This window comes from Pleurodeles waltl, chromosome 5 (assembly GCF_031143425.1).
Source record: "Pleurodeles waltl isolate 20211129_DDA chromosome 5, aPleWal1.hap1.20221129, whole genome shotgun sequence".
Taxonomy (NCBI): Eukaryota; Metazoa; Chordata; class Amphibia; order Caudata; family Salamandridae; genus Pleurodeles; species Pleurodeles waltl.
Genome location: NC_090444.1, coordinates 1,601,461,241 through 1,601,483,608, shown reverse-complemented (window position 1 = coordinate 1,601,483,608; position 22,368 = coordinate 1,601,461,241). Strand labels below are relative to the sequence as shown.

The 22,368-nt window shown below is 47.6% G+C and overlaps 1 protein-coding gene across 1 annotated transcript in view; it reads left to right on the top strand.

Moving 5' to 3' along the window:
* Positions 1-22,368, top strand: part of NOL10 (nucleolar protein 10) — a 644,646-nt gene that overhangs the window by 43,419 nt on the left and 578,859 nt on the right. The window contains exon 2 of the mRNA XM_069235931.1: positions 18,326-18,371. Within this exon, the coding sequence (XP_069092032.1) occupies positions 18,326-18,371 (46 nt within the window). The remainder of the gene's footprint in view (positions 1-18,325; positions 18,372-22,368) is intronic.

The window sequence follows — 22,368 nt, the reverse complement described above, 5'->3', positions numbered from 1 at the left end:
TATGTAGGAGCATACAAGTTTTTTTGTCATGAGATATTAGTTGCATTGTCGTCCCTCCCCTTTTTAGAGTCGAGCCTGCAACGCATGCGATTGCGCATGCGTTTCGCTTGCGAGACGCTCTAGGAGTTAGAAATGGGCTCGGAGCCCCGTCCACGTCACGTCAGTGTCTTTCATTGGTTCGTGGGCTTGCCTGTTAAAATCTGCTTGCTTTCATTAGTGGAAGGCACGCATTCGTCATGCCTTTTCCGGTGGTTAGCTCTCCCTGAGCGCAGCGACCAAGTACTGAAAACATGCGAGGCTCGCTTTTTCCCCGTCAGGTTTGTGGACTACCTATCTTTTGTTGGCAGAAGTAGAGTGCTTTGCATAACATCGATCCTGTTACATAGTTAATTGCACTTTTGCCGGTTACGTAGATAACTGCACTTTTGCCGATAGGTTTCACTACGAGTGAACTGTAGCAGCGTGATCGCGCTGTTTTTTTCCATTCAATGTGGCAAGAAAAATCCAGTTGGGAGTTTACAACTGCTAATAGCTGTAACTCGGAGAAATGCGAGACCCCATTGTATTGCAAATGCTTGTTATGTATGGTCTGAGTTGACAACGCTGCTGTCGCCAGACAATTATGTGAGCGATACTAAAGAGGGGCTTTGACTTCGCCCACATATTGGGATCCAGAAGTATATGTTTTGATTGAGCAGAAGTTGTATGCTTCCAGAAAAAAAATGTGCGTGCCCTCCACAGAGTGGTGATCATTTTATTTATTTACTCAGCTGCCGAAGTTTGAACACATGACGTTGAAAGGCTATTAAAGGGTCTTAGATAATTAGATACGTTTTGTTGTTTTTATTTCACAGCAGCACAGATTGGAGGAGGGCTGTTATTAACCTACATGCTTTGTTAGGACTGCCTTGACAGTGCAACTGTCACGAGGCCTTTAATCTACCCTTATGTAATTCTAGTTGTTTGCTTTCACACAAATACATTCTCATGCTATTTACATGTAATCTTTCATATTACCAAACTATATGTTTTAAAGCTAGACCTATTGTTATTGCCAAATGCTTGTTTATATATTGAGCAAAATTGTAAGTTTGATTATTTCTCTATATAGACATTATTTTAATGCCTATTGTGATGGTGTATGGATAAGTGTGTCATGCGGTGTATTTCCGTCATTTTAAGCCCTAGGAACCCAAACTACTGCTTTATTGTGAATTTTTATGTTACTAGTGAGTGCAATTTTAACTTGATGACATCTACTGACACCTGATTGTAGCTTTCGACTACAAGGCTTAGACTGAGCCATCAAGTTGACGTGTTTGCAATTCGTGGACTGAATGCCATTGATATGAATATCAGTCACAGTTACATACTGGCCTTTGAAATGTTGTTTCCCTCGAAGAATGGTGAATGGTCAGTTCTGTTTTATGTGTAAGGAAATGCCTCCTTGGCATGGCTACCACCTGACTTTTTGCCTTTGCTGATTCCAAGTTATGATTTGAAAGTGTGCTGAGGCCTGCTAACCAGGCCCCAGCACCAGTGTTCTTTCCCTAACCTGTACCTTTGTCTCCACAATTGGCACACCCTGGCATCCAGGTAAGTCCCTTGTAACTCGTACCCCTGGTACCAAGAGCCCTAATGCCAGGGAAGGTCTCTAAGGGCTGCAGCATGTCTTATGCCACCCTGGGGACCCCTCACTCAGCACAGACACACTGTAAAGAAATGGCTCCCTGTTGCAGTTACCCCCCACTTTTTGCCTGATACTGACTTGACTCAGAAGTGTGCTGGGACCCTTCTAACCAGGCCCCAGCACCAGTGTTCTTTCACCTAAAATGTACCATTGTTTCCACAATTGGCACAACCCTGGCACCTAGGTAAGTCCCTTGTAACTGGTACCCCTGGTACCAAGGGTCCTGATGCCAGGGAAGGTCTCTAAGGGCTGCAGCATGTCTTGTGCCACCCTAGGGACCCCTCACTCAGCACAGACACACTGCTTGCCAGCTTGTGTGTGCTGGTGGGGAGAAAATGACTACGTCGACATGGCACTCCCCTCAGGGTGCCATGCCAACCTCACACTGCTTGTGGCATAGGTAAGTCACCCCTCTAGCAGGCCTAACAGCCCTAAGGCAGGGTGCACTATACCACAGGTGAGGGCATATGTGCATGAGCACTATGCCCCTACAGTGTCTAAGCAAAACCTTAGACATTGTAAGTGCAGGGTAGCCATAAGAATATATGGTCTGGGAGTCTGTCAAAAACGAACTCCACAGCTCCATAATGGCTACACTGAATACTGGGAAGTTTAGTATCAAACTTCTCAGAATAATAAACCCACACTGATGCCAGTGTTGGATTTATTAAAAAATGCACACAGAGGGCATCTTAGAGATACCCACTGTATTTTACCCAATTGTTCAGTGCAGGACTGACTGGTCTGTGCCAGCCTGCTGCTGAGAGACGAGTTTCTGACCCCATGCGGTGAGAGCCTTTGTGCTCTCTGAGGACAGAAACAAAGCCTGCTCTGGGTGGAGGTGCTTCACACCTCCCCCCTGCAGGAACTGTAACACCTAGCAGTGAGCTTCAAAGGCTCAAGCTTCGTGTTACAATGCCCCAGGGCACTCCAGCTAGTGGAGATGCCCGCCCCCCTGGACACAGCCCCCACTTTTGGCGGCAAGTCCAGGAGAGATAATGAGAAAAACAAGGAGGAGTCACTGGCCAGTCAGGACAGCCCCTAAGGCAACCTGAGCTGAAGTGACTGACTTTTAGGAATCCTCCATCTTGCAGATGGAGGATCCCCCCAATAGGGATAGGAATGTGACCGCCTCCCCTTGGGAGGAGGCACAAAGAGGGTGTAGCCACCCTCAGGGCTAGTAGCCATTGGCTACTGCCCTCCCTGATCTAAACACACCCCTAAATTCTGTATTTAGGGGCTCCCCTGAACCTAGGAAATCAGATTCCTGCAACTTACGAAGAAGAGGACTGCTGAGCTGAAAAACCCTGCAGAGAAGACGGAGACACCAACTGCTTTGGCCCCAGCCCTACCGGCCTGTCTCCCTCCTTCAGAAGAAAACTGCTCCAGCGATGCTTTCCCCAGGACCAGCGACCTCTGAATCCTCAGAAGACTGCCCTGCTTCCAAAAGACCAAGAAACTCCAGAGAACAGCGGCCCTGTTCAACAAAGACTGCAACGTTGTTTCCAGAGGAGCAGATTTAAAGACCCCTGCAATCCCCGCAAGAAGCGTGAGACTTGCAACACTGCACCCGGCGACCCCGACTCGACTGGTGGAGAAACAACGCTACAGGGAGGACCCCCCTGCGACTCAGAGACTGTGAGTAACCAAAGTTGTTCCCCCTGAGCCCCCACAGCGACGCCTGCAGAGGGAATCCCGAGGCTCCCCCTGACCGCGACTGTCTGAATCCAAAATCCCAACGCCTGGAAAAGACCCTGCACCCGCAGCCCCCAGGACCTGAAGGATCGGAACTCCAGTGCAGGAGTGACCCCCAGGAGGCCCTCTCCCTTGCCCAGGTGGTGGCTACCCCGAGGAGCCCCCCCCCCCCTTGCCTGCCTGCATCGCTAGAGAGACCCCTTGGTCTCCCATTGAAACCTATTGAAAACCCGACGCTTGTTTGCACACTGCACCCGGCCGCCCCCGCGCTGCTGAGGGTGTACCTTCTGTGCTGACTTGTGTCCCCCCCGGTGCCCTACAAAACCCCCCTGGTCTGCCCTCCGAAGACGCGGGTACTTACCTGCTGGCACACTGGAACCAGGGCACCCCCTTCTCCATTGAAGCCTATGCTTTTGGGCACCACTTTGAACTCTGCACCTGACCGGCCCTGAGCTGCTGGTGTGGTAACTTTGGGGTTGCTCTGAACCCCCAACGGTGGGCTACCTTGGACCCCAATTTGAACCCCGTAGGTGGTTTACTTACCTGCAAGAACTAACAATAACTTACCTCCCCTAGGAACTGTGATAATTGCACTGTGTCCACTTTTGAAATAGCTATATGTGTTTTATGTAAAAAGTATATATGCTATTGTGATTATTCAAAGTTCCTAAAGTACTTACCTGCAATACCTTTCAAATGAGATATTACATGTAGAATTTGAACCTGTGGTTCTTAAAATAAACTAAGAAAATATATTTTTCTATACAAAAACCTATTGGCCTGGAATTGTCTCTGAGTGTGTGTTCCTCATTTATTGCTTGTGTGTGTACAACAAATGCTTAACACTACTCCTTTGATAAGCCTACTGCTCGACCACACTACCACAAAATAGAGCATTAGTATTATCTCTTTTTGCTACTATCTTACCTCTAAGGGGAACCCTTGGACTCTGTACATACTATTCCTTACTTTGAAATAGTGCATACAGAGCCAACTTCCTACATTGGTGGATCAGCGGTGGGGTACAAGACTTTGCATTTGCTGGACTACTCGGCCAATACCTGATCACACGACAAATTCCAAAAATTGTCATTAGAAATAGATTTTTGCAATTTGAGCTATTTTTCTAAATTCTTAAAAGTCCTGCTAGGGCCTTGTGTTAGTCCCTGTTTAGCATTTCTTTTAGAGTTAAAAAGTTTTGTGAAAGTTTGAATTAGATTCTAGAACTAGTTTTAGATTCTTAAAAAGTATTCCAACTTTTAGAAACATAATGCCTGGTGCAGATGTGAATGTGGAGGAACTCGACCTCACACTTTACCTCCATCTTAAGATGAGGGAGCCAAGGTCACTCTGCAAAATAAAGAAAATCACAATTGGCTTAAGACCCTCCAAACAACAGCTCCAGGAGCTTTTGGCAGAGTTTGAAAAAGCCAACCCCTCTGAGGATGACAACCCAGAGGATGATGTTAGTGACATGGAGGAGAATTCCCCCCTTCCAGTCCTAACTAGGGAACCCAGGGACCCTCAATCCCTGATTCCAACTGTGTTTGTCAGAGATGCTGCTTCCCTCACAGGAGGGAACAGCACCTCTGAAATCACGTAGGATAGCCTCAGTGAAGAGGACCTCCTGCTAGCCAGGATGGCCAAAAGATTGGCTTTGGAAAGACAGATCCTAGCCATAGAAAGGGAAAGACAAGAGATGGGCCTAGGTCCCATCAATGGTGGCAGCAACATAAATAGGGTCAGAGATTCTCCTGACATGTTGAAAATCCCAAAAAGGATTGTAACTAAATATGAAAATGGTGATGACATCACCAAATGGTTCACAGCTTTTGAGAGGACTTGTGCAACCAGAAAAGTAAACAGATCTCACTGGGGTGCTCTCCTTTGGGAAATGTTCACTGGAAAGTGTAGGGATAGACTCCTCACACTCTCTGGAAAAGATGCAGAATCTTATGACCTCATGAAGGGAACCCTGATTGAGGGCTTTGGATTCTCCACTGAGGAGTATAGAATTAGATTCAGGGGGGCTCAAAAATCCTCAAGCCATACCTGGGTTGATTTTGTTGACTACTCAGTGAAAACACTGGATGGTTGGGTAACTGGAAATGAAGTGCATGACTATGTTGGGCTTTATAATTTGTTTATGAAAGAACACATTTTAAGTAACTGCTTCAATGAAAAGTTGCATCAGTATCTGGTAGACCTAGGTCCAATTTCTCCCCAAGAATTGGGAAAGAAGGCAGACCACTGGGTCAAGACTAGGGTAACCAAAACTTCCACGGGGGGTGACCAAAAGAAAGGGGTTACAAAGCCTCCCCAGGAGAAAGTGGGTGACACTAGAAACAAAGAAAAAGAGTCCTCTGTAGGCCCCCAAAAACCAGACCAGGTGGGTAGGCCCCGAGACACAACCCAAAACAAAGGTGGGTACCAGGGTAAGAACTGGGATGCCACTAAGGCATGGTGCCAAAACTGTAAACAGACAGGGCACCACACCAAGGACACTTCTTGTCCCAAAAACAAACCCCCAAGCAAAATCCCAGGGGTAACCAGTGTAGCCATTGGGGATGACTCCTCAGATGAGGAGGTCTTCATAGCCTTCAACTGGAAAAAGGGCCCAACAGGTGAGTTGGAGATTCCAGAGGGAAGTAGACACTTCCACCACCTACTGGTGAATGGAATCCCAGCCACTGCCCTGAGAGACACTTGTGCCAGTCACACTATTGTGCATGACAGGCTGGTGTTCTCAAACCAGTACATCCCAGGTGAGACTGCCAGAGTAAGAGTTAGCCTAGCCAGGGTCACTGATAGGCATGTGGCTTTTGTGCCCATAGAAGTGGGTGGGACTTTTAGCTGGAGAAGGATGCTAGTCAGTACAGACCTCCCCCTTGATTGTCTCCTTGGAAATGACTACCCCGAGGTTAGTCAGAGCCCAAGAGAGGAACTGGTCCAGTGCCAGTCCTCTCCCAAGGATTCTGGAGGTGCTGCCTCTGCAGTAACTGCAAGTAGGCCCCAGAAGAAAAAGAAAAGAAAACAGTGTAGGAAGGGTGGACAACCTTTAGCCAAGGTTCCAGCAAGCCAAGGAGATTCTGCTCCAGTGGGGGACAACTCCACAAGTGGCACTGGTAACGTCCAACCTGACCCACAAGAGGTTCTGGCTAGTCAGGCAACTGTTAAGCCTGAGTGGGTGGCTCCTCAGCTAACAGAAGAAAGAGTGGAAGAAGGGTGTTTACTACAAGATGTGGTAAGCCCCCACTCTAATATAGCAGACAGGCACCCTGAACCCAAAGAAGCCTGTAACTTAGCCCCTTCTCTTGTAGGTGAAGAGCTAAAGGTGTGGTTCTGGGCACTGACAGCTGTCAGTGGCCTCTGCTGGGTGTTAGCCTTTATGGCTGCACTATCCTTGGCATGGTGGTCTGACCCCATGCCAAATAGCAAGTTAGGCCCCCTGACCCTGTTGGTCATGGTGGGGTTACTCCAGCTCTGGGTAACCTCTTTGGGTAAGCTAGGGGTGACCCTGGCTAAGATAAGATTAGCAGAGGTGGATACCTCTAACCCCAAAATAGAGAGAATGGGTGGAGACATTAAAGACACAGACAAGAGGCAATTCAGACTAGGTCCTATCACTGTGGAAGTGGGTTAGTTCCCCAGAGGGAATGACCTGAACAGGAGGATGTAAGGCAGAGTAGGCCCTGCAACTAACCAGCCTATTTCCTCTACTCTTCCTCGCCTGACAGACTAGGAAGACTCTCCCAGCTTTGGCTGAGTCTCCTGGCCTGTGGGCTGGGGGGGGCTTGTGTAAAGAAATGGCTCCCTGTTGCAGTTACCCCCCACTTTTTGCCTGATACTGATGCTGACTTGACTGAGAAGTGTGCTGGGACCCTGCTAACCAGGCCCCAGCACCAGTGTTCTTTCACCTAAAATGTACCATTGTTTCCACAATTGGCACAACCCTGGCACCTAGGTAAGTCCCTTGTAACTGGTACCAAGGGTCCTGATGCCAGGGAAGGTCTCTAAGGGCTGCAGCATGTCTTGTGCCACCCTAGGGACCCCTCACTCAGCACAGACACACTGCTTGCCAGCTTGTGTGTGCTGGTGGGGAGAAAATGACTAAGTCGACATGGCACTCCCCTCAGGGTGCCATGCCAACCTCACACTGCTTGTGGCATAGGTAAGTCACCCCTCTAGCAGGCCTAACAGCCCTAAGGCAGGGTGCACTATACCACAGGTGAGGGCATATGTGCATGAGCACTATGCCCCTACAGTGTCTAAGCAAAACCTTAGACATTGTAAGTGCAGGGTAGCCATAAGAATATATGGTCTGGGAGTCTGTCAAAAACGAACTCCACAGCTCCATAATGGCTACACTGAATACTGGGAAGTTTAGTATCAAACTTCTCAGAATAATAAACCCACACTGATGCCAGTGTTGGATTTATTAAAAAATGCACACAGAGGGCATCTTAGAGATACCCACTGTATTTTACCCAATTGTTCAGTGCAGGACTGACTGGTCTGTGCCAGCCTGCTGCTGAGAGACGAGTTTCTGACCCCATGCGGTGAGAGCCTTTGTGCTCTCTGAGGACAGAAACAAAGCCTGCTCTGGGTGGAGGTGCTTCACACCTCCCCCTGCAGGAACTGTAACACCTAGCAGTGAGCTTCAAAGGCTCAAGCTTCGTGTTACAATGCCCCAGGGCACTCCAGCTAGTGGAGATGCCCGCCCCCTGGACACAGCCCCCACTTTTGGCGGCAAGTCCAGGAGAGATAATGAGAAAAACAAGGAGGAGTCACTGGCCAGTCAGGACAGCCCCTAAGGCAACCTGAGCTGAAGTGACTCTGACTTTTAGGAATCCTCCATCTTGCAGATGGAGGATCCCCCCAATAGGGATAGGAATGTGACCGCCTCCCCTTGGGAGGAGGCACAAAGAGGGTGTAGCCACCCTCAGGGCTAGTAGCCATTGGCTACTGCCCTCCCTGATCTAAACACACCCCTAAATTCTGTATTTAGGGGCTCCCCTGAACCTAGGAAATCAGATTCCTGCAACTTACGAAGAAGAGGACTGCTGAGCTGAAAAACCCTGCAGAGAAGACGGAGACACCAACTGCTTTGGCCCCAGCCCTACCGGCCTGTCTCCCTCCTTCAGAAGAAAACTGCTCCAGCGACGCTTTCCCCAGGACCAGCGACCTCTGAATCCTCAGAAGACTGCCCTGCTTCCAAAAGACCAAGAAACTCCAGAGAACAGCGGCCCTGTTCAACAAAGACTGCAACGTTGTTTCCAGAGGAGCAGATTTAAAGACCCCTGCAATCCCCGCAAGAAGCGTGAGACTTGCAACACTGCACCCGGCGACCCCGACTCGACTGGTGGAGAAACAACGCTACAGGGAGGACCCCCCTGCGACTCAGAGACTGTGAGTAACCAAAGTTGTTCCCCCTGAGCCCCCACAGCGACGCCTGCAGAGGGAATCCCGAGGCTCCCCCTGACCGCAACTGTCTGAATCCAAAATCCCAACGCCTGGAAAAGACCCTGCACCCACAGCCCCCAGGACCTGAAGGATCGGAACTCCAGTGCAGGAGTGACCCCCAGGAGGCCCTCTCCCTTGCCCAGGTGGTGGCTACCCCGAGGAGCCCCCCCCCCCCTTGCCTGCCTGCATCGCTAGAGAGACCCCTTGGTCTCCCATTGAAACCTATTGAAAACCCGACGCTTGTTTGCACACTGCACCCGGCCGCCCCCGCGCTGCTGAGGGTGTACCTTCTGTGCTGACTTGTGTGTCCCCCGGTGCCCTACAAAACCCCCCTGGTCTGCCCTCCGAAGACGCGGGTACTTACCTGCTGGCAGACTGGAACCGGGGCACCCCCTTCTCCATTGAAGCCTATGCGTTTTGGGCACCACTTTGAACTCTGCACCTGACCGGCCCTGAGCTGCTGGTGTGGTAACTTTGGGGTTGCTCTGAACCCCCAACGGTGGGCTACCTTGGACCCCAATTTGAACCCCGTAGGTGGTTTACTTACCTGCAAGAACTAACAATAACTTACCTCCCCTAGGAACTGTGAAAATTGCACTGTGTCCACTTTTGAAATAGCTATATGTGTTTTATGTAAAAAGTATATATGCTATTGTGATTATTCAAAGTTCCTAAAGTACTTACCTGCAATACCTTTCAAATGAGATATTACATGTAGAATTTGAACCTGTGGTTCTTAAAATAAACTAAGAAAATATATTTTTCTATACAAAAACCTATTGGCCTGGAATTGTCTCTGAGTGTGTGTTCCTCATTTATTGCTTGTGTGTGTACAACAAATGCTTAACACTACTCCTTTGATAAGCCTACTGCTCGACCACACTACCACAAAATAGAGCATTAGTATTATCTCTTTTTGCTACTATCTTACCTCTAAGGGGAACCCTTGGACTCTGTACATACTATTCCTTACTTTGAAATAGTGCATACAGAGCCAACTTCCTACATTGGTGGATCAGCGGTGGGGTACAAGACTTTGCATTTGCTGGACTACTCGGCCAATACCTGATCACACGACAAATTCCAAAAATTGTCATTAGAAATAGATTTTTGCAATTTGAGCTATTTTTCTAAATTCTTAAAAGTCCTGCTAGGGCCTTGTGTTAGTCCCTGTTTAGCATTTCTTTTAGAGTTAAAAAGTTTTGTGAAAGTTTGAATTAGATTCTAGAACTAGTTTTAGATTCTTAAAAAGTATTCCAACTTTTAGAAACATAATGCCTGGTGCAGATGTGAATGTGGAGGAACTCGACCTCACACTTTACCTCCATCTTAAGATGAGGGAGCCAAGGTCACTCTGCAAAATAAAGAAAATCACAATTGGCTTAAGACCCTCCAAACAACAGCTCCAGGAGCTTTTGGCAGAGTTTGAAAAAGCCAACCCCTCTGAGGATGACAACCCAGAGGATGATGTTAGTGACATGGAGGAGAATTCCCCCCTTCCAGTCCTAACTAGGGAACCCAGGGACCCTCAATCCCTGATTCCAACTGTGTTTGTCAGAGATGCTGCTTCCCTCACAGGAGGGAACAGCACCTCTGAAATCACGTAGGATAGCCTCAGTGAAGAGGACCTCCTGCTAGCCAGGATGGCCAAAAGATTGGCTTTGGAAAGACAGATCCTAGCCATAGAAAGGGAAAGACAAGAGATGGGCCTAGGTCCCATCAATGGTGGCAGCAACATAAATAGGGTCAGAGATTCTCCTGACATGTTGAAAATCCCAAAAAGGATTGTAACTAAATATGAAAATGGTGATGACATCACCAAATGGTTCACAGCTTTTGAGAGGACTTGTGCAACCAGAAAAGTAAACAGATCTCACTGGGGTGCTCTCCTTTGGGAAATGTTCACTGGAAAGTGTAGGGATAGACTCCTCACACTCTCTGGAAAAGATGCAGAATCTTATGACCTCATGAAGGGAACCCTGATTGAGGGCTTTGGATTCTCCACTGAGGAGTATAGAATTAGATTCAGGGGGGCTCAAAAATCCTCAAGCCATACCTGGGTTGATTTTGTTGACTACTCAGTGAAAACACTGGATGGTTGGGTAACTGGAAATGAAGTGCATGACTATGTTGGGCTTTATAATTTGTTTATGAAAGAACACATTTTAAGTAACTGCTTCAATGAAAAGTTGCATCAGTATCTGGTAGACCTAGGTCCAATTTCTCCCCAAGAATTGGGAAAGAAGGCAGACCACTGGGTCAAGACTAGGGTAACCAAAACTTCCACGGGGGGTGACCAAAAGAAAGGGGTTACAAAGCCTCCCCAGGAGAAAGTGGGTGACACTAGAAACAAAGAAAAAGAGTCCTCTGTAGGCCCCCAAAAACCAGACCAGGTGGGTAGGCCCCGAGACACAACCTAAAACAAAGGTGGGTACCAGGGTAAGAACTGGGATGCCACTAAGGCATGGTGCCAAAACTGTAAACAGACAGGGCACCACACCAAGGACACTTCTTGTCCCAAAAACAAACCCCCAAGCAAAATCCCAGGGGTAACCAGTGTAGCCATTGGGGATGACTCCTCAGATGAGGAGGTCTTCATAGCCTTCAACTGGAAAAAGTGCCCAACAGGTGAGTTGGAGATTCCAGAGGGAAGTAGACACTTCCACCACCTACTGGTGAATGGAATCCCAGCCACTGCCCTGAGAGACACTTGTGCCAGTCACACTATTGTGCATGACAGGCTGGTGTTCTCAAACCAGTACATCCCAGGTGAGACTGCCAGAGTAAGAGTTAGCCTAGCCAGGGTCACTGATAGGCCTGTGGCTTTTGTGCCCATAGAAGTGGGTGGGACTTTTAGCTGGAGAAGGATGCTAGTCAGTACAGACCTCCCCCTTGATTGTCTCCTTGGAAATGACTACCCCGAGGTTAGTCAGAGCCCAAGAGAGGAACTGGTCCAGTGCCAGTCCTCTCCCAAGGATTCTGGAGGTGCTGCCTCTGCAGTAACTGCAAGTAGGCCCCAGAAGAAAAAGAAAAGAAAACAGTGTAGGAAGGGTGGACAACCTTTAGCCAAGGTTCCAGCAAGCCAAGGAGATTCTGCTCCAGTGGGGGACAACTCCACAAGTGGCACTGGTAACGTCCAACCTGACCCACAAGAGGTTCTGGCTAGTCAGGCAACTGTTAAGCCTGAGTGGGTGGCTCCTCAGCTAACAGAAGAAAGAGTGGAAGAAGGGTGTTTACTACAAGATGTGGTAAGCCCCCACTCTAATATAGCAGACAGGCACCCTGAACCCAAAGAAGCCTGTAACTTAGCCCCTTCTCTTGTAGGTGAAGAGCTAAAGGTGTGGTTCTGGGCACTGACAGCTGTCAGTGGCCTCTGCTGGGTGTTAGCCTTTATGGCTGCACTATCCTTGGCATGGTGGTCTGACCCCATGCCAAATAGCAAGTTAGGCCCCCTGACCCTGTTGGTCATGGTGGGGTTACTCCAGCTCTGGGTAACCTCTTTGGGTAAGCTAGGGGTGACCCTGGCTAAGATAAGATTAGCAGAGGTGGATACCTCTAACCCCAAAATAGAGAGAATGGGTGGAGACATTAAAGACACAGACAAGAGGCAATTCAGACTAGGTCCTATCACTGTGGAAGTGGGTTAGTTCCCCAGAGGGAATGACCTGAACAGGAGGATGTAAGGCAGAGTAGGCCCTGCAACTAACCAGCCTATTTCCTCTACTCTTCCTCGCCTGACAGACTAGGAAGACTCTCCCAGCTTTGGCTGAGCCTCCTGGCCTGTGGGCTGGGGGGGGCTTGTGTAAAGAAATGGCTCCCTGTTGCAGTTACCCCCCACTTTTTGCCTGATACTGATGCTGACTTGACTGAGAAGTGTGCTGGGACCCTGCTAACCAGGCCCCAGCACCAGTGTTCTTTCACCTAAAATGTACCATTGTTTCCACAATTGGCACAACCCTGGCACCTAGGTAAGTCCCTTGTAACTGGTACCAAGGGTCCTGATGCCAGGGAAGGTCTCTAAGGGCTGCAGCATGTCTTGTGCCACCCTAGGGACCCCTCACTCAGCACAGACACACTGCTTGCCAGCTTGTGTGTGCTGGTGGGGAGAAAATGACTAAGTCGACATGGCACTCCCCTCAGGGTGCCATGCCAACCTCACACTGCTTGTGGCATAGGTAAGTCACCCCTCTAGCAGGCCTAACAGCCCTAAGGCAGGGTGCACTATACCACAGGTGAGGGCATATGTGCATGAGCACTATGCCCCTACAGTGTCTAAGCAAAACCTTAGACATTGTAAGTGCAGGGTAGCCATAAGAATATATGGTCTGGGAGTCTGTCAAAAACGAACTCCACAGCTCCATAATGGCTACACTGAATACTGGGAAGTTTAGTATCAAACTTCTCAGAATAATAAACCCACACTGATGCCAGTGTTGGATTTATTAAAAAATGCACACAGAGGGCATCTTAGAGATACCCACTGTATTTTACCCAATTGTTCAGTGCAGGACTGACTGGTCTGTGCCAGCCTGCTGCTGAGAGACGAGTTTCTGACCCCATGCGGTGAGAGCCTTTGTGCTCTCTGAGGACAGAAACAAAGCCTGCTCTGGGTGGAGGTGCTTCACACCTCCCCCTGCAGGAACTGTAACACCTAGCAGTGAGCTTCAAAGGCTCAAGCTTCGTGTTACAATGCCCCAGGGCACTCCAGCTAGTGGAGATGCCCGCCCCCTGGACACAGCCCCCACTTTTGGCGGCAAGTCCAGGAGAGATAATGAGAAAAACAAGGAGGAGTCACTGGCCAGTCAGGACAGCCCCTAAGGCAACCTGAGCTGAAGTGACTCTGACTTTTAGGAATCCTCCATCTTGCAGATGGAGGATCCCCCCAATAGGGATAGGAATGTGACCGCCTCCCCTTGGGAGGAGGCACAAAGAGGGTGTAGCCACCCTCAGGGCTAGTAGCCATTGGCTACTGCCCTCCCTGATCTAAACACACCCCTAAATTCTGTATTTAGGGGCTCCCCTGAACCTAGGAAATCAGATTCCTGCAACTTACGAAGAAGAGGACTGCTGAGCTGAAAAACCCTGCAGAGAAGACGGAGACACCAACTGCTTTGGCCCCAGCCCTACCGGCCTGTCTCCCTCCTTCAGAAGAAAACTGCTCCAGCGACGCTTTCCCCAGGACCAGCGACCTCTGAATCCTCAGAAGACTGCCCTGCTTCCAAAAGACCAAGAAACTCCAGAGAACAGCGGCCCTGTTCAACAAAGACTGCAACGTTGTTTCCAGAGGAGCAGATTTAAAGACCCCTGCAATCCCCGCAAGAAGCGTGAGACTTGCAACACTGCACCCGGCGACCCCGACTCGACTGGTGGAGAAACAACGCTACAGGGAGGACCCCCCTGCGACTCAGAGACTGTGAGTAACCAAAGTTGTTCCCCCTGAGCCCCCACAGCGACGCCTGCAGAGGGAATCCCGAGGCTCCCCCTGACCGCAACTGTCTGAATCCAAAATCCCAACGCCTGGAAAAGACCCTGCACCCACAGCCCCCAGGACCTGAAGGATCGGAACTCCAGTGCAGGAGTGACCCCCAGGAGGCCCTCTCCCTTGCCCAGGTGGTGGCTACCCCGAGGAGCCCCCCCCCCCCTTGCCTGCCTGCATCGCTAGAGAGACCCCTTGGTCTCCCATTGAAACCTATTGAAAACCCGACGCTTGTTTGCACACTGCACCCGGCCGCCCCCGCGCTGCTGAGGGTGTACCTTCTGTGCTGACTTGTGTGTCCCCCGGTGCCCTACAAAACCCCCCTGGTCTGCCCTCCGAAGACGCGGGTACTTACCTGCTGGCAGACTGGAACCGGGGCACCCCCTTCTCCATTGAAGCCTATGCGTTTTGGGCACCACTTTGAACTCTGCACCTGACCGGCCCTGAGCTGCTGGTGTGGTAACTTTGGGGTTGCTCTGAACCCCCAACGGTGGGCTACCTTGGACCCCAATTTGAACCCCGTAGGTGGTTTACTTACCTGCAAGAACTAACAATAACTTACCTCCCCTAGGAACTGTGAAAATTGCAGTGTCCACTTTTGAAATAGCTATACGTGTTTTATGTAAAAAGTATATATGCTATTGTGATTATTCAAAGTTCCTAAAGTACTTACCTGCAATACCTTTCGAATGAGATATTACATGTAGAATTTGAACCTGTGGTTCTTAAAATAAACTAAGAAAAGATATTTTTCTATACAAAAACCTATTGGCCTGGAATTGTCTCTGAGTGTGTGTTCCTCATTTATTGCTTGTGTGTGTACAACAAATGCTTAACACTACTCCTTTGATAAGCCTACTGCTCGACCCCACTACCACAAAATAGAGCATTAGTATTATCTCTTTTTGCCACTATCTTACCTCTAAGGGGAACCCTTGGACCCTGTGCATACTATTCCTTACTTTGAAATAGTGCATACAGAGCCGACTTCCTACACACACTGCTTTCCAGCTTGTGTGTGCTGGTGGGGAGAAAATGACTAAGTCGACATGGCACTCCCCTCAGGGTGCCATGCCAAACTCACACTGCCTATGGCATAGATAAGTCACCCCTCTTGCAGGCCTTACAGCCCTAAGGCAGGGTGCACTATACCACAGGTGAGGGCATAGGTGCATGAGCACTATGCCCCTACAGTGTCTAAGCAAAACCTTAGACATTGTAGGTGCAGGGTAGCCATAAGAGTTTATGGTCTGGGAGTCTGTCATACACGAACTCCACAGCACCATAATGGCTACACTGAAAAATGGGAAGTTTGGTATCAAACGTCTCAGCACAATAAATGCACCCTGATGCCAGTGTACATTTTATTGAAAAATACACCCAGAGGGCATCTTAGAGATGCCCCCTGAAGACATACCCGACTTCCAGTGTGGGCTGACTAGTTTTGCCAGCCTGCCACACACCAGACATGTTGCTGGCCACATGGGGAGAGTGCCTTTGTCACTCTGGCTATTAACAAAGCCTGTACTGGGTGGAGGTGCTTCTCTCCTCCCCCTGCAGGAACTGTAACACCTGGCGGTGAACCCTAAAGGCTCACCCCCTTTGTTACAGCGCCACAGGGCATCCCAGCTAGTGGAGATGCCCGCCCCCCCCTCCGGCCACGGCCCCACTTTTGGCGGCAAGGCTGGAGGAGATAATGAGAAAAACAAGGAGGAGTCACTGACCAGTCAGGACAACCCCTAAGGTGTCCTGAGCTGATGTGACTCTGACTTTTAGAAATCCTCCATCTTGTAGATGGAGGATTCCCCCAATAGGATTAGGGATGTGCCCCCCCTCACCTCAGGGAGGAGGCACAAAGAGGGTATAGCCACCCTCAGGGCTAGTAGCCATTGGCTACTAACCTCCCAGACCTAAAAACACCCCTAAATTGAGTATTTAGTGGCCACCAGAACCTAGGAAGATAGATTCCTGCAACCTGAAGACGAAGGACTGCTGACCTGAAGCCCTGCAGAGAAGACGGAGACACCAACTGCTTTGGCCCCAGCCCTACCGGCCTGTCTCCCCACTTCAAGAAAAACTGCAACAGTGACGCGTCCCCCAGGGTCCAGCGACCTCTGAAGCCTCAGAGGACTACCCTGCATCTATAAGGACCAAGAACTCCCGAGGACAGCGGCCCTGTTCCACAAAGACTGAAACTTGCAACAAAGAAACAACTTTTAAAGGACTGCACGTTTCCCGCCGTAAGCGTGAGACTTTCCACTCTGCACCCAATGCCCCCGGTTCGACCTGCGGAGAAACAACACTACAGGGAGGACTCCCACGCGACTGTGAGCCGTGAGTAGCCAGAGTTGATCCCCCTGAGCCCCCACAGCGACGCCTGCAGAGGGAATCCAGAGGCTCCCCCTGACCACGACTGCCTGCTTCAAAGAACCCAACGCCTGGTAAAGACACTGCACCCGCAACCCACAGAACCCGAAGGATCCGACCGCCAGTGCAGAAGCGACCCCCAGGTGGCCCTCTCCCTTGCCCAGGTGGTGGCTACCCCGAGGAGCCCTCCCCTTGCCTGCCTGCATCGCTTAAGAGACCCCTGGGTCTCCCATTGAAACCAATTGCAAACCCGACGCCTGTTTGCACACTGCACCCGGCCGCCCCCGTGCCGCTGAGGATGTACTTTTTGTGCTGACTTGTGTCCCCCCCAGTGCCCTACAAAACCCCCCTGGTCTGCCCTCCGAAGTCGCGGGTACTTACCTGCTGGCAGACTGGAACCGGGGCACCCCCTTCTCCATTGAAGCCTATGCGTTTTGGGCACCACTTTGACCTCTGCACCTGACCGGCCCTGAGCTGCTGGTGTGGTAACTTTGGGGTTGCACTGAACCCCCAACGGTGGGCTACTTTGGACCCAACTTTGAACCCTGTAAGTGCTTTACTTACCTGCAATACTCAACCAGGAACTGTTGAATTTTGCAGTGTCCAATTTTAAAATAGCTTATTGACATTTTTGCCAAAACTGTACACACTATTGTGTTGATTCAAAGTTCCTAAGATACCCGAGTGAAATACCTTTCATTTAAAGTATTGTTTGTAAATCTTGAACCTGTGGTTCTTAAATTAAACTAAGAAAATATATTTTTCTATACAAAAACCTATTGGCCTGGAATTGTCTTTGGGTGTGTGTTCCTCATTTATTGCCTGTGTGTGTACAACAAATGCTTAACACTACTCCTTTGATAAGCCTACTGCTCGACCACACTACCACAAAATAGAGCATTAGAATTATCTCTTTTTGCCACTATCTTACCTCTAAGGGGAACCCTTGGACTCTGTGCATGCTATTTCTTACTTTGAAATAGTACATACAGAGCCAACTTCCTACAAGTATTAACTTGCACTATCTACATCTTCACTGCGCAATAATCAAGGTGTAATATACCCAGTGTTTATATAATGTGTGCAGTCGTCAAGTGTAGGTGGAAAATGACGAGCCTTCTGATATACTTTTCTGTGAAAACAAAAATGTTGAATGGTCAAGACTATACTAGGAAAACCCTAGTGCCAAAAAATTGTGAAATTCTAGGGGATTTCAGACAACTTCCCACCTTTATGGGGAACAGGAAACATAGACCTAATTGAACTTGGCAAAAGGCAGTAAAAAAAATCACTAAGATGTGTGCAGGAAGTGCAGGTTTGCATTGGGATGTTTTGTAAATGGGGAAAAGCATTTGAGAATTAATTTTGCAATTTTAACATTTCTCCAACCCTGTGCGTGCACAAAACAAACAACGTGAAACCTACACAAAAGGTTGCTGCAGTAAACATGCAGCCATCTTTAAGAACACCAAACATTCAGCTTGTGTAGATGAAATAACCTATGGAAGTTTCTAATAATAGTGGCATAAGTTGCAACTTTCTTTCGAAACACTTCATGAACCAGTCCTTAGCAGTGCTAAATGATATGTTATAGAACATTCTGTGACTAACATTTTCATCTCCGTTTCTTCCAGTGGCTGTCGGATAGGAAGAAACGAGCACTACAAAAAAAAGATGTTGGTGAGTTTACTTTAAGTGTTCCTTAATTTTGGTGCAAGACTCCAATTAAAGTGCAGACCTTGCATTCAGTAGGGTTTACGAGTTGCTAACACAGAGGGTTCAACCGGATTCATGTTCTTAAAGTGTTACTGCTCCACCTCAAGAGAGGGTGATTGAAAGTTCCAGACTATATTAACAGTAGATAGGGAGTGTAATTCGAATTGTACATTTGCATTGTATTGTTTCAAGTGAACACGTGAATGTGTGAAATATTTTGTCATTTTCCATACATTCTTCTGCATCTTTCTATGAATTTTACGATATTATCTGTAATGCTGTGAAGCTGATCTTAGTACTGAGTGTTTAATTAAAATGGATTATGGTGTAACAGCTGTGTATTAGTTATGGCGAGAGCGAAAATTTCAAATGGTTTGTTATAAATGTTGTTAAGAATTAATGTTGTTTGTATCCACTTTGCTTTTGCTTTCTTAAAATAGAGACATTAAGTAACCCGGAAAAGTGTGATTCTGATCCTTTGTCAAAAGTTTTCTTCAGTTTATTGGAGGAAGCATCTAGCAGTTTCAGAGGTTGTATCGCACGGTCTGCTTACTAAACTAAGTTTCCTGGAAGTAGGTCTGCAATGGTTAGACAGGACTTGCTGTCATTGTCTTGACTTTCCAGAGGTATCTGTAGTCGAGCAGTCAAGGCTTACTAATTAACGACCATGGTGAAGATGCCTATGAATCTATATAGTGTGTGATAGTGTGTATGTACACCCCAAATGGCTTCTTGACACTAGAAATGCATGCTTCCAAAAAATAAGCCTAAACAGAGAAACAGAGATATTCTGTTACCAAACATAAAATAGACTTTTATCAAAGCAGAAATATCTGTAGACACTTTCTGAAGGCCAAGCTGTCCTGGATGTGCCTTTGCTGCACCATGACGTCTTTCCACAACTTGAGACCAAGGTGGCTACTTCAGGCCAAGCTCATCCTTGGGTAGAAAGGGGAGCAACGGCTCTAGAGCATAGACAGACTGGTAAATGTTATTTTATCCCTAATTGACCTTGAAAATCACATGATGCTCATTATAAAAACAAATCCTCATGAGTATTGGAAGACAGTGGAATTACTCCATACCTCATTAACATGATCAGATCTCCTCATCCCAGTGATTGTCCAGACTGCTACTGGTCCAGGACATATTCCGAAAGGTAGGGAATGTTACTATAATCTAGGCACAAGAAGAAGCAGGAGGCCTCCCCTTCACATAATGTTCACTGGGAATAAACAGCATAATCTTCCTCACTGGTCGCAGCAAAGATAAATATGCAGCCAAGATAGAGTTCTTTTGAGTCTTATAGTATAAGTCTTTTTCTAGAAAAACACCCAAACATTTTTATCTTAGGTGCTGTCATAGAGGAGTGGCCATAAAATTGGGTCACATCCACCATCATGTTGGATTTAGGCAGATTACAATGAGGTATGTTTTGTTGACACTAAATTATGAACCGTTACGACCCATCCGAATTGTACATTTGCACTGTAAGTTTGCAGGCAAACATATTAATATGGCAAATGAAGTCAAATTAAAATACCAGCTACGCCTGTTTATTGACTTTACTGATTCACAAGAGTATTTGAACTCTAACAGTCTTTATCCACCACAAATCAATTTGCGACTTTCCATTTGAGTGCCTTCAACATAATGTTCCAGACAGAGCAAATTTATGAGATCTGGGAACAAACTGAACATTTCAGGTGTGGAACAATGCAACGCCTTTCCTACATTCACGAAGGCTTTGCTTTTGTTGGATTCCTTAATTAAACATTTGAAAATGCACATTTCCATACGCAACTGAATGGCAGCCAGTCACTCAGTTTATAGTGAGTGGAGCATGTTGATCTAGACAGGCAATCGGTTATTTGCCATCAACCTATGACAGACCTTACAAGCCAATTAACTGATCTATTGAGTGAGTAATCTCAGACACCTATTAAGCAACATGCAGAAGATAGAACCTGAAGGCACCCTTCAATGAATTCCAACATGTTTAAAGCAACAGGAAATGAAAATGTCTGACGACACTGTTCTGTATAAAAAAAAAAACGGTAGTAAGCCAAACTGATACAAGGGTTCTAATCTCAGAATTATAGTCAGGGTTGAGTAATATAATAAAATCATCCCCACCAACATTTGTGTGCCGTTGACTTCTTCAAAGCATAACTGTCAGGTGTCTACTCCCTCTGTATTGTCCAGATGGAGTTAAAGCTGCTGAGTGAGCAAACTCCGTAGTGCGTTTACCTAGCACAAGTAGTAATTTGATAGTGTGAAAGTTATTGACCTTACTACTGTCAAAGATCTTACTTAAGCAGAGTGGAACATTCCCCTGATTTCTTTTTCAAGGACAATTAGCTATTAGAAGGGACAAGTTGATAGGTGCAGGTATGCACCCTGTAAAAACTGGGGGCAAAAGTCCTTACGAAGGGCAGGGGGGGCTATCAGGGTAATCCAGATTTGAGCGATTGTATGATGGAACCACGCATGCCTTAACAACACGGTCAGAACTACGACAGTGTTGTTTCTACGCATGCTTTTACCGCGCATGCCTTTACAACCATCAAGTCAACAAATTTTGTTGTAAAAGTATGCCTAGTTAAAGGCATGTGTGGAAACTGCATGCGTGGCTCTTTCATACAATCCCCCACCTGCCCTAAGGCCCAAGCAACTCTCAACCCTAATACCTAAACTACCCTGTCCCCCCCACCTGCCCTGAGCCCTAAAACCTTCCTCCTTAAATAAACTACCCCTCACCCCTGCCCCAACACCACTTACCTCACCATGTCCTTTCCCGAGCCTTCATCCTCTTCTCTCCACCTGCCCTTCCTTAAACCCTCCTCCACCCGTTTAAAAATAAACTACCCTGACGCCAACCCTTAGCTCTAAGCAAAAATAACCAAACTCCTCCAACCCACTCCTAAAAAATAAAATAACCCAAACACCTCCCACCCAGCCCCTAAAAAACAATTAAAAAAAGACTGACTCCCCACCGAGCCCTTAATCCATCCCCCACCTCGAAAAATTACCCTCAGCCCCACTTACCTCACCGCGTCCTCTCACGATCCACTCTGCCTTTTCCTGTGCCTTAACAGCGCATATGCGTAGTTTGTGACGTGTGGTTAAGGCACATAAAAAGGCAGTCGTTGTTTCGGCAAGCTTGCGTGGGAAATGTCTGCGTTGTTTACAACACGTTGTTCAGGACGTTTCCTGATTTGAGCCATTTTAGTGATGATGACACCTCCTCATTTCTAGCTAAAGAAACAGAAGAACAAGATTGATCTGTGGAAGGAGAGTAAAGCAGCATTGCCACCGGACGATGAAGTGATTTTAGGCCTTAATAAGTGATCTGTATTTTACTCACAAAAAAGCCCTACCATTTCATGCAATGCGGAAAACCTTTGAAGCAGGTATTGTACTTAAGGAGAACACTGGTTTCACAAAGGCCTTAATGTTGTTGAGTGGTACAGAAGACTTTTTAGCTTTGGATACAAGTAGACAGAAATACTTTTTTTGGCTAAATGTAAAGCTGTCTCATAACTTTTCATGTGATTTTTTTTTTTATATATAATGTTTTCTTAAACTTTCATTACATCAGTAATATTGTACCATTGACAACCTTAAACATATAAGCCAAACCCCCAAGACATTCTACTGCGGTAGTAATTCCATACAACAGGATCAATGATTACAGAAAAGGTACATCAGACAAGAACATATTGTGTTCTTTTCCCCATATTATACCCAGTGGGTAATCCAGAATCTTTGTAGTGTCATCAAGCGAGGGTTCCTCACCTTCCTCTAACTTTGTAAATCTTCCTTGACATAGTCATCTCATCTAAACTGACGGAGCCACATTTCGTCTGACACTGCCCATTCCCGCACATCTTTAAGCCAGCGCTTTACGCTGGGTCCCTGTGTGTTCAGCCAATTGATGGCCATCCGCCGTTTGGCTAGC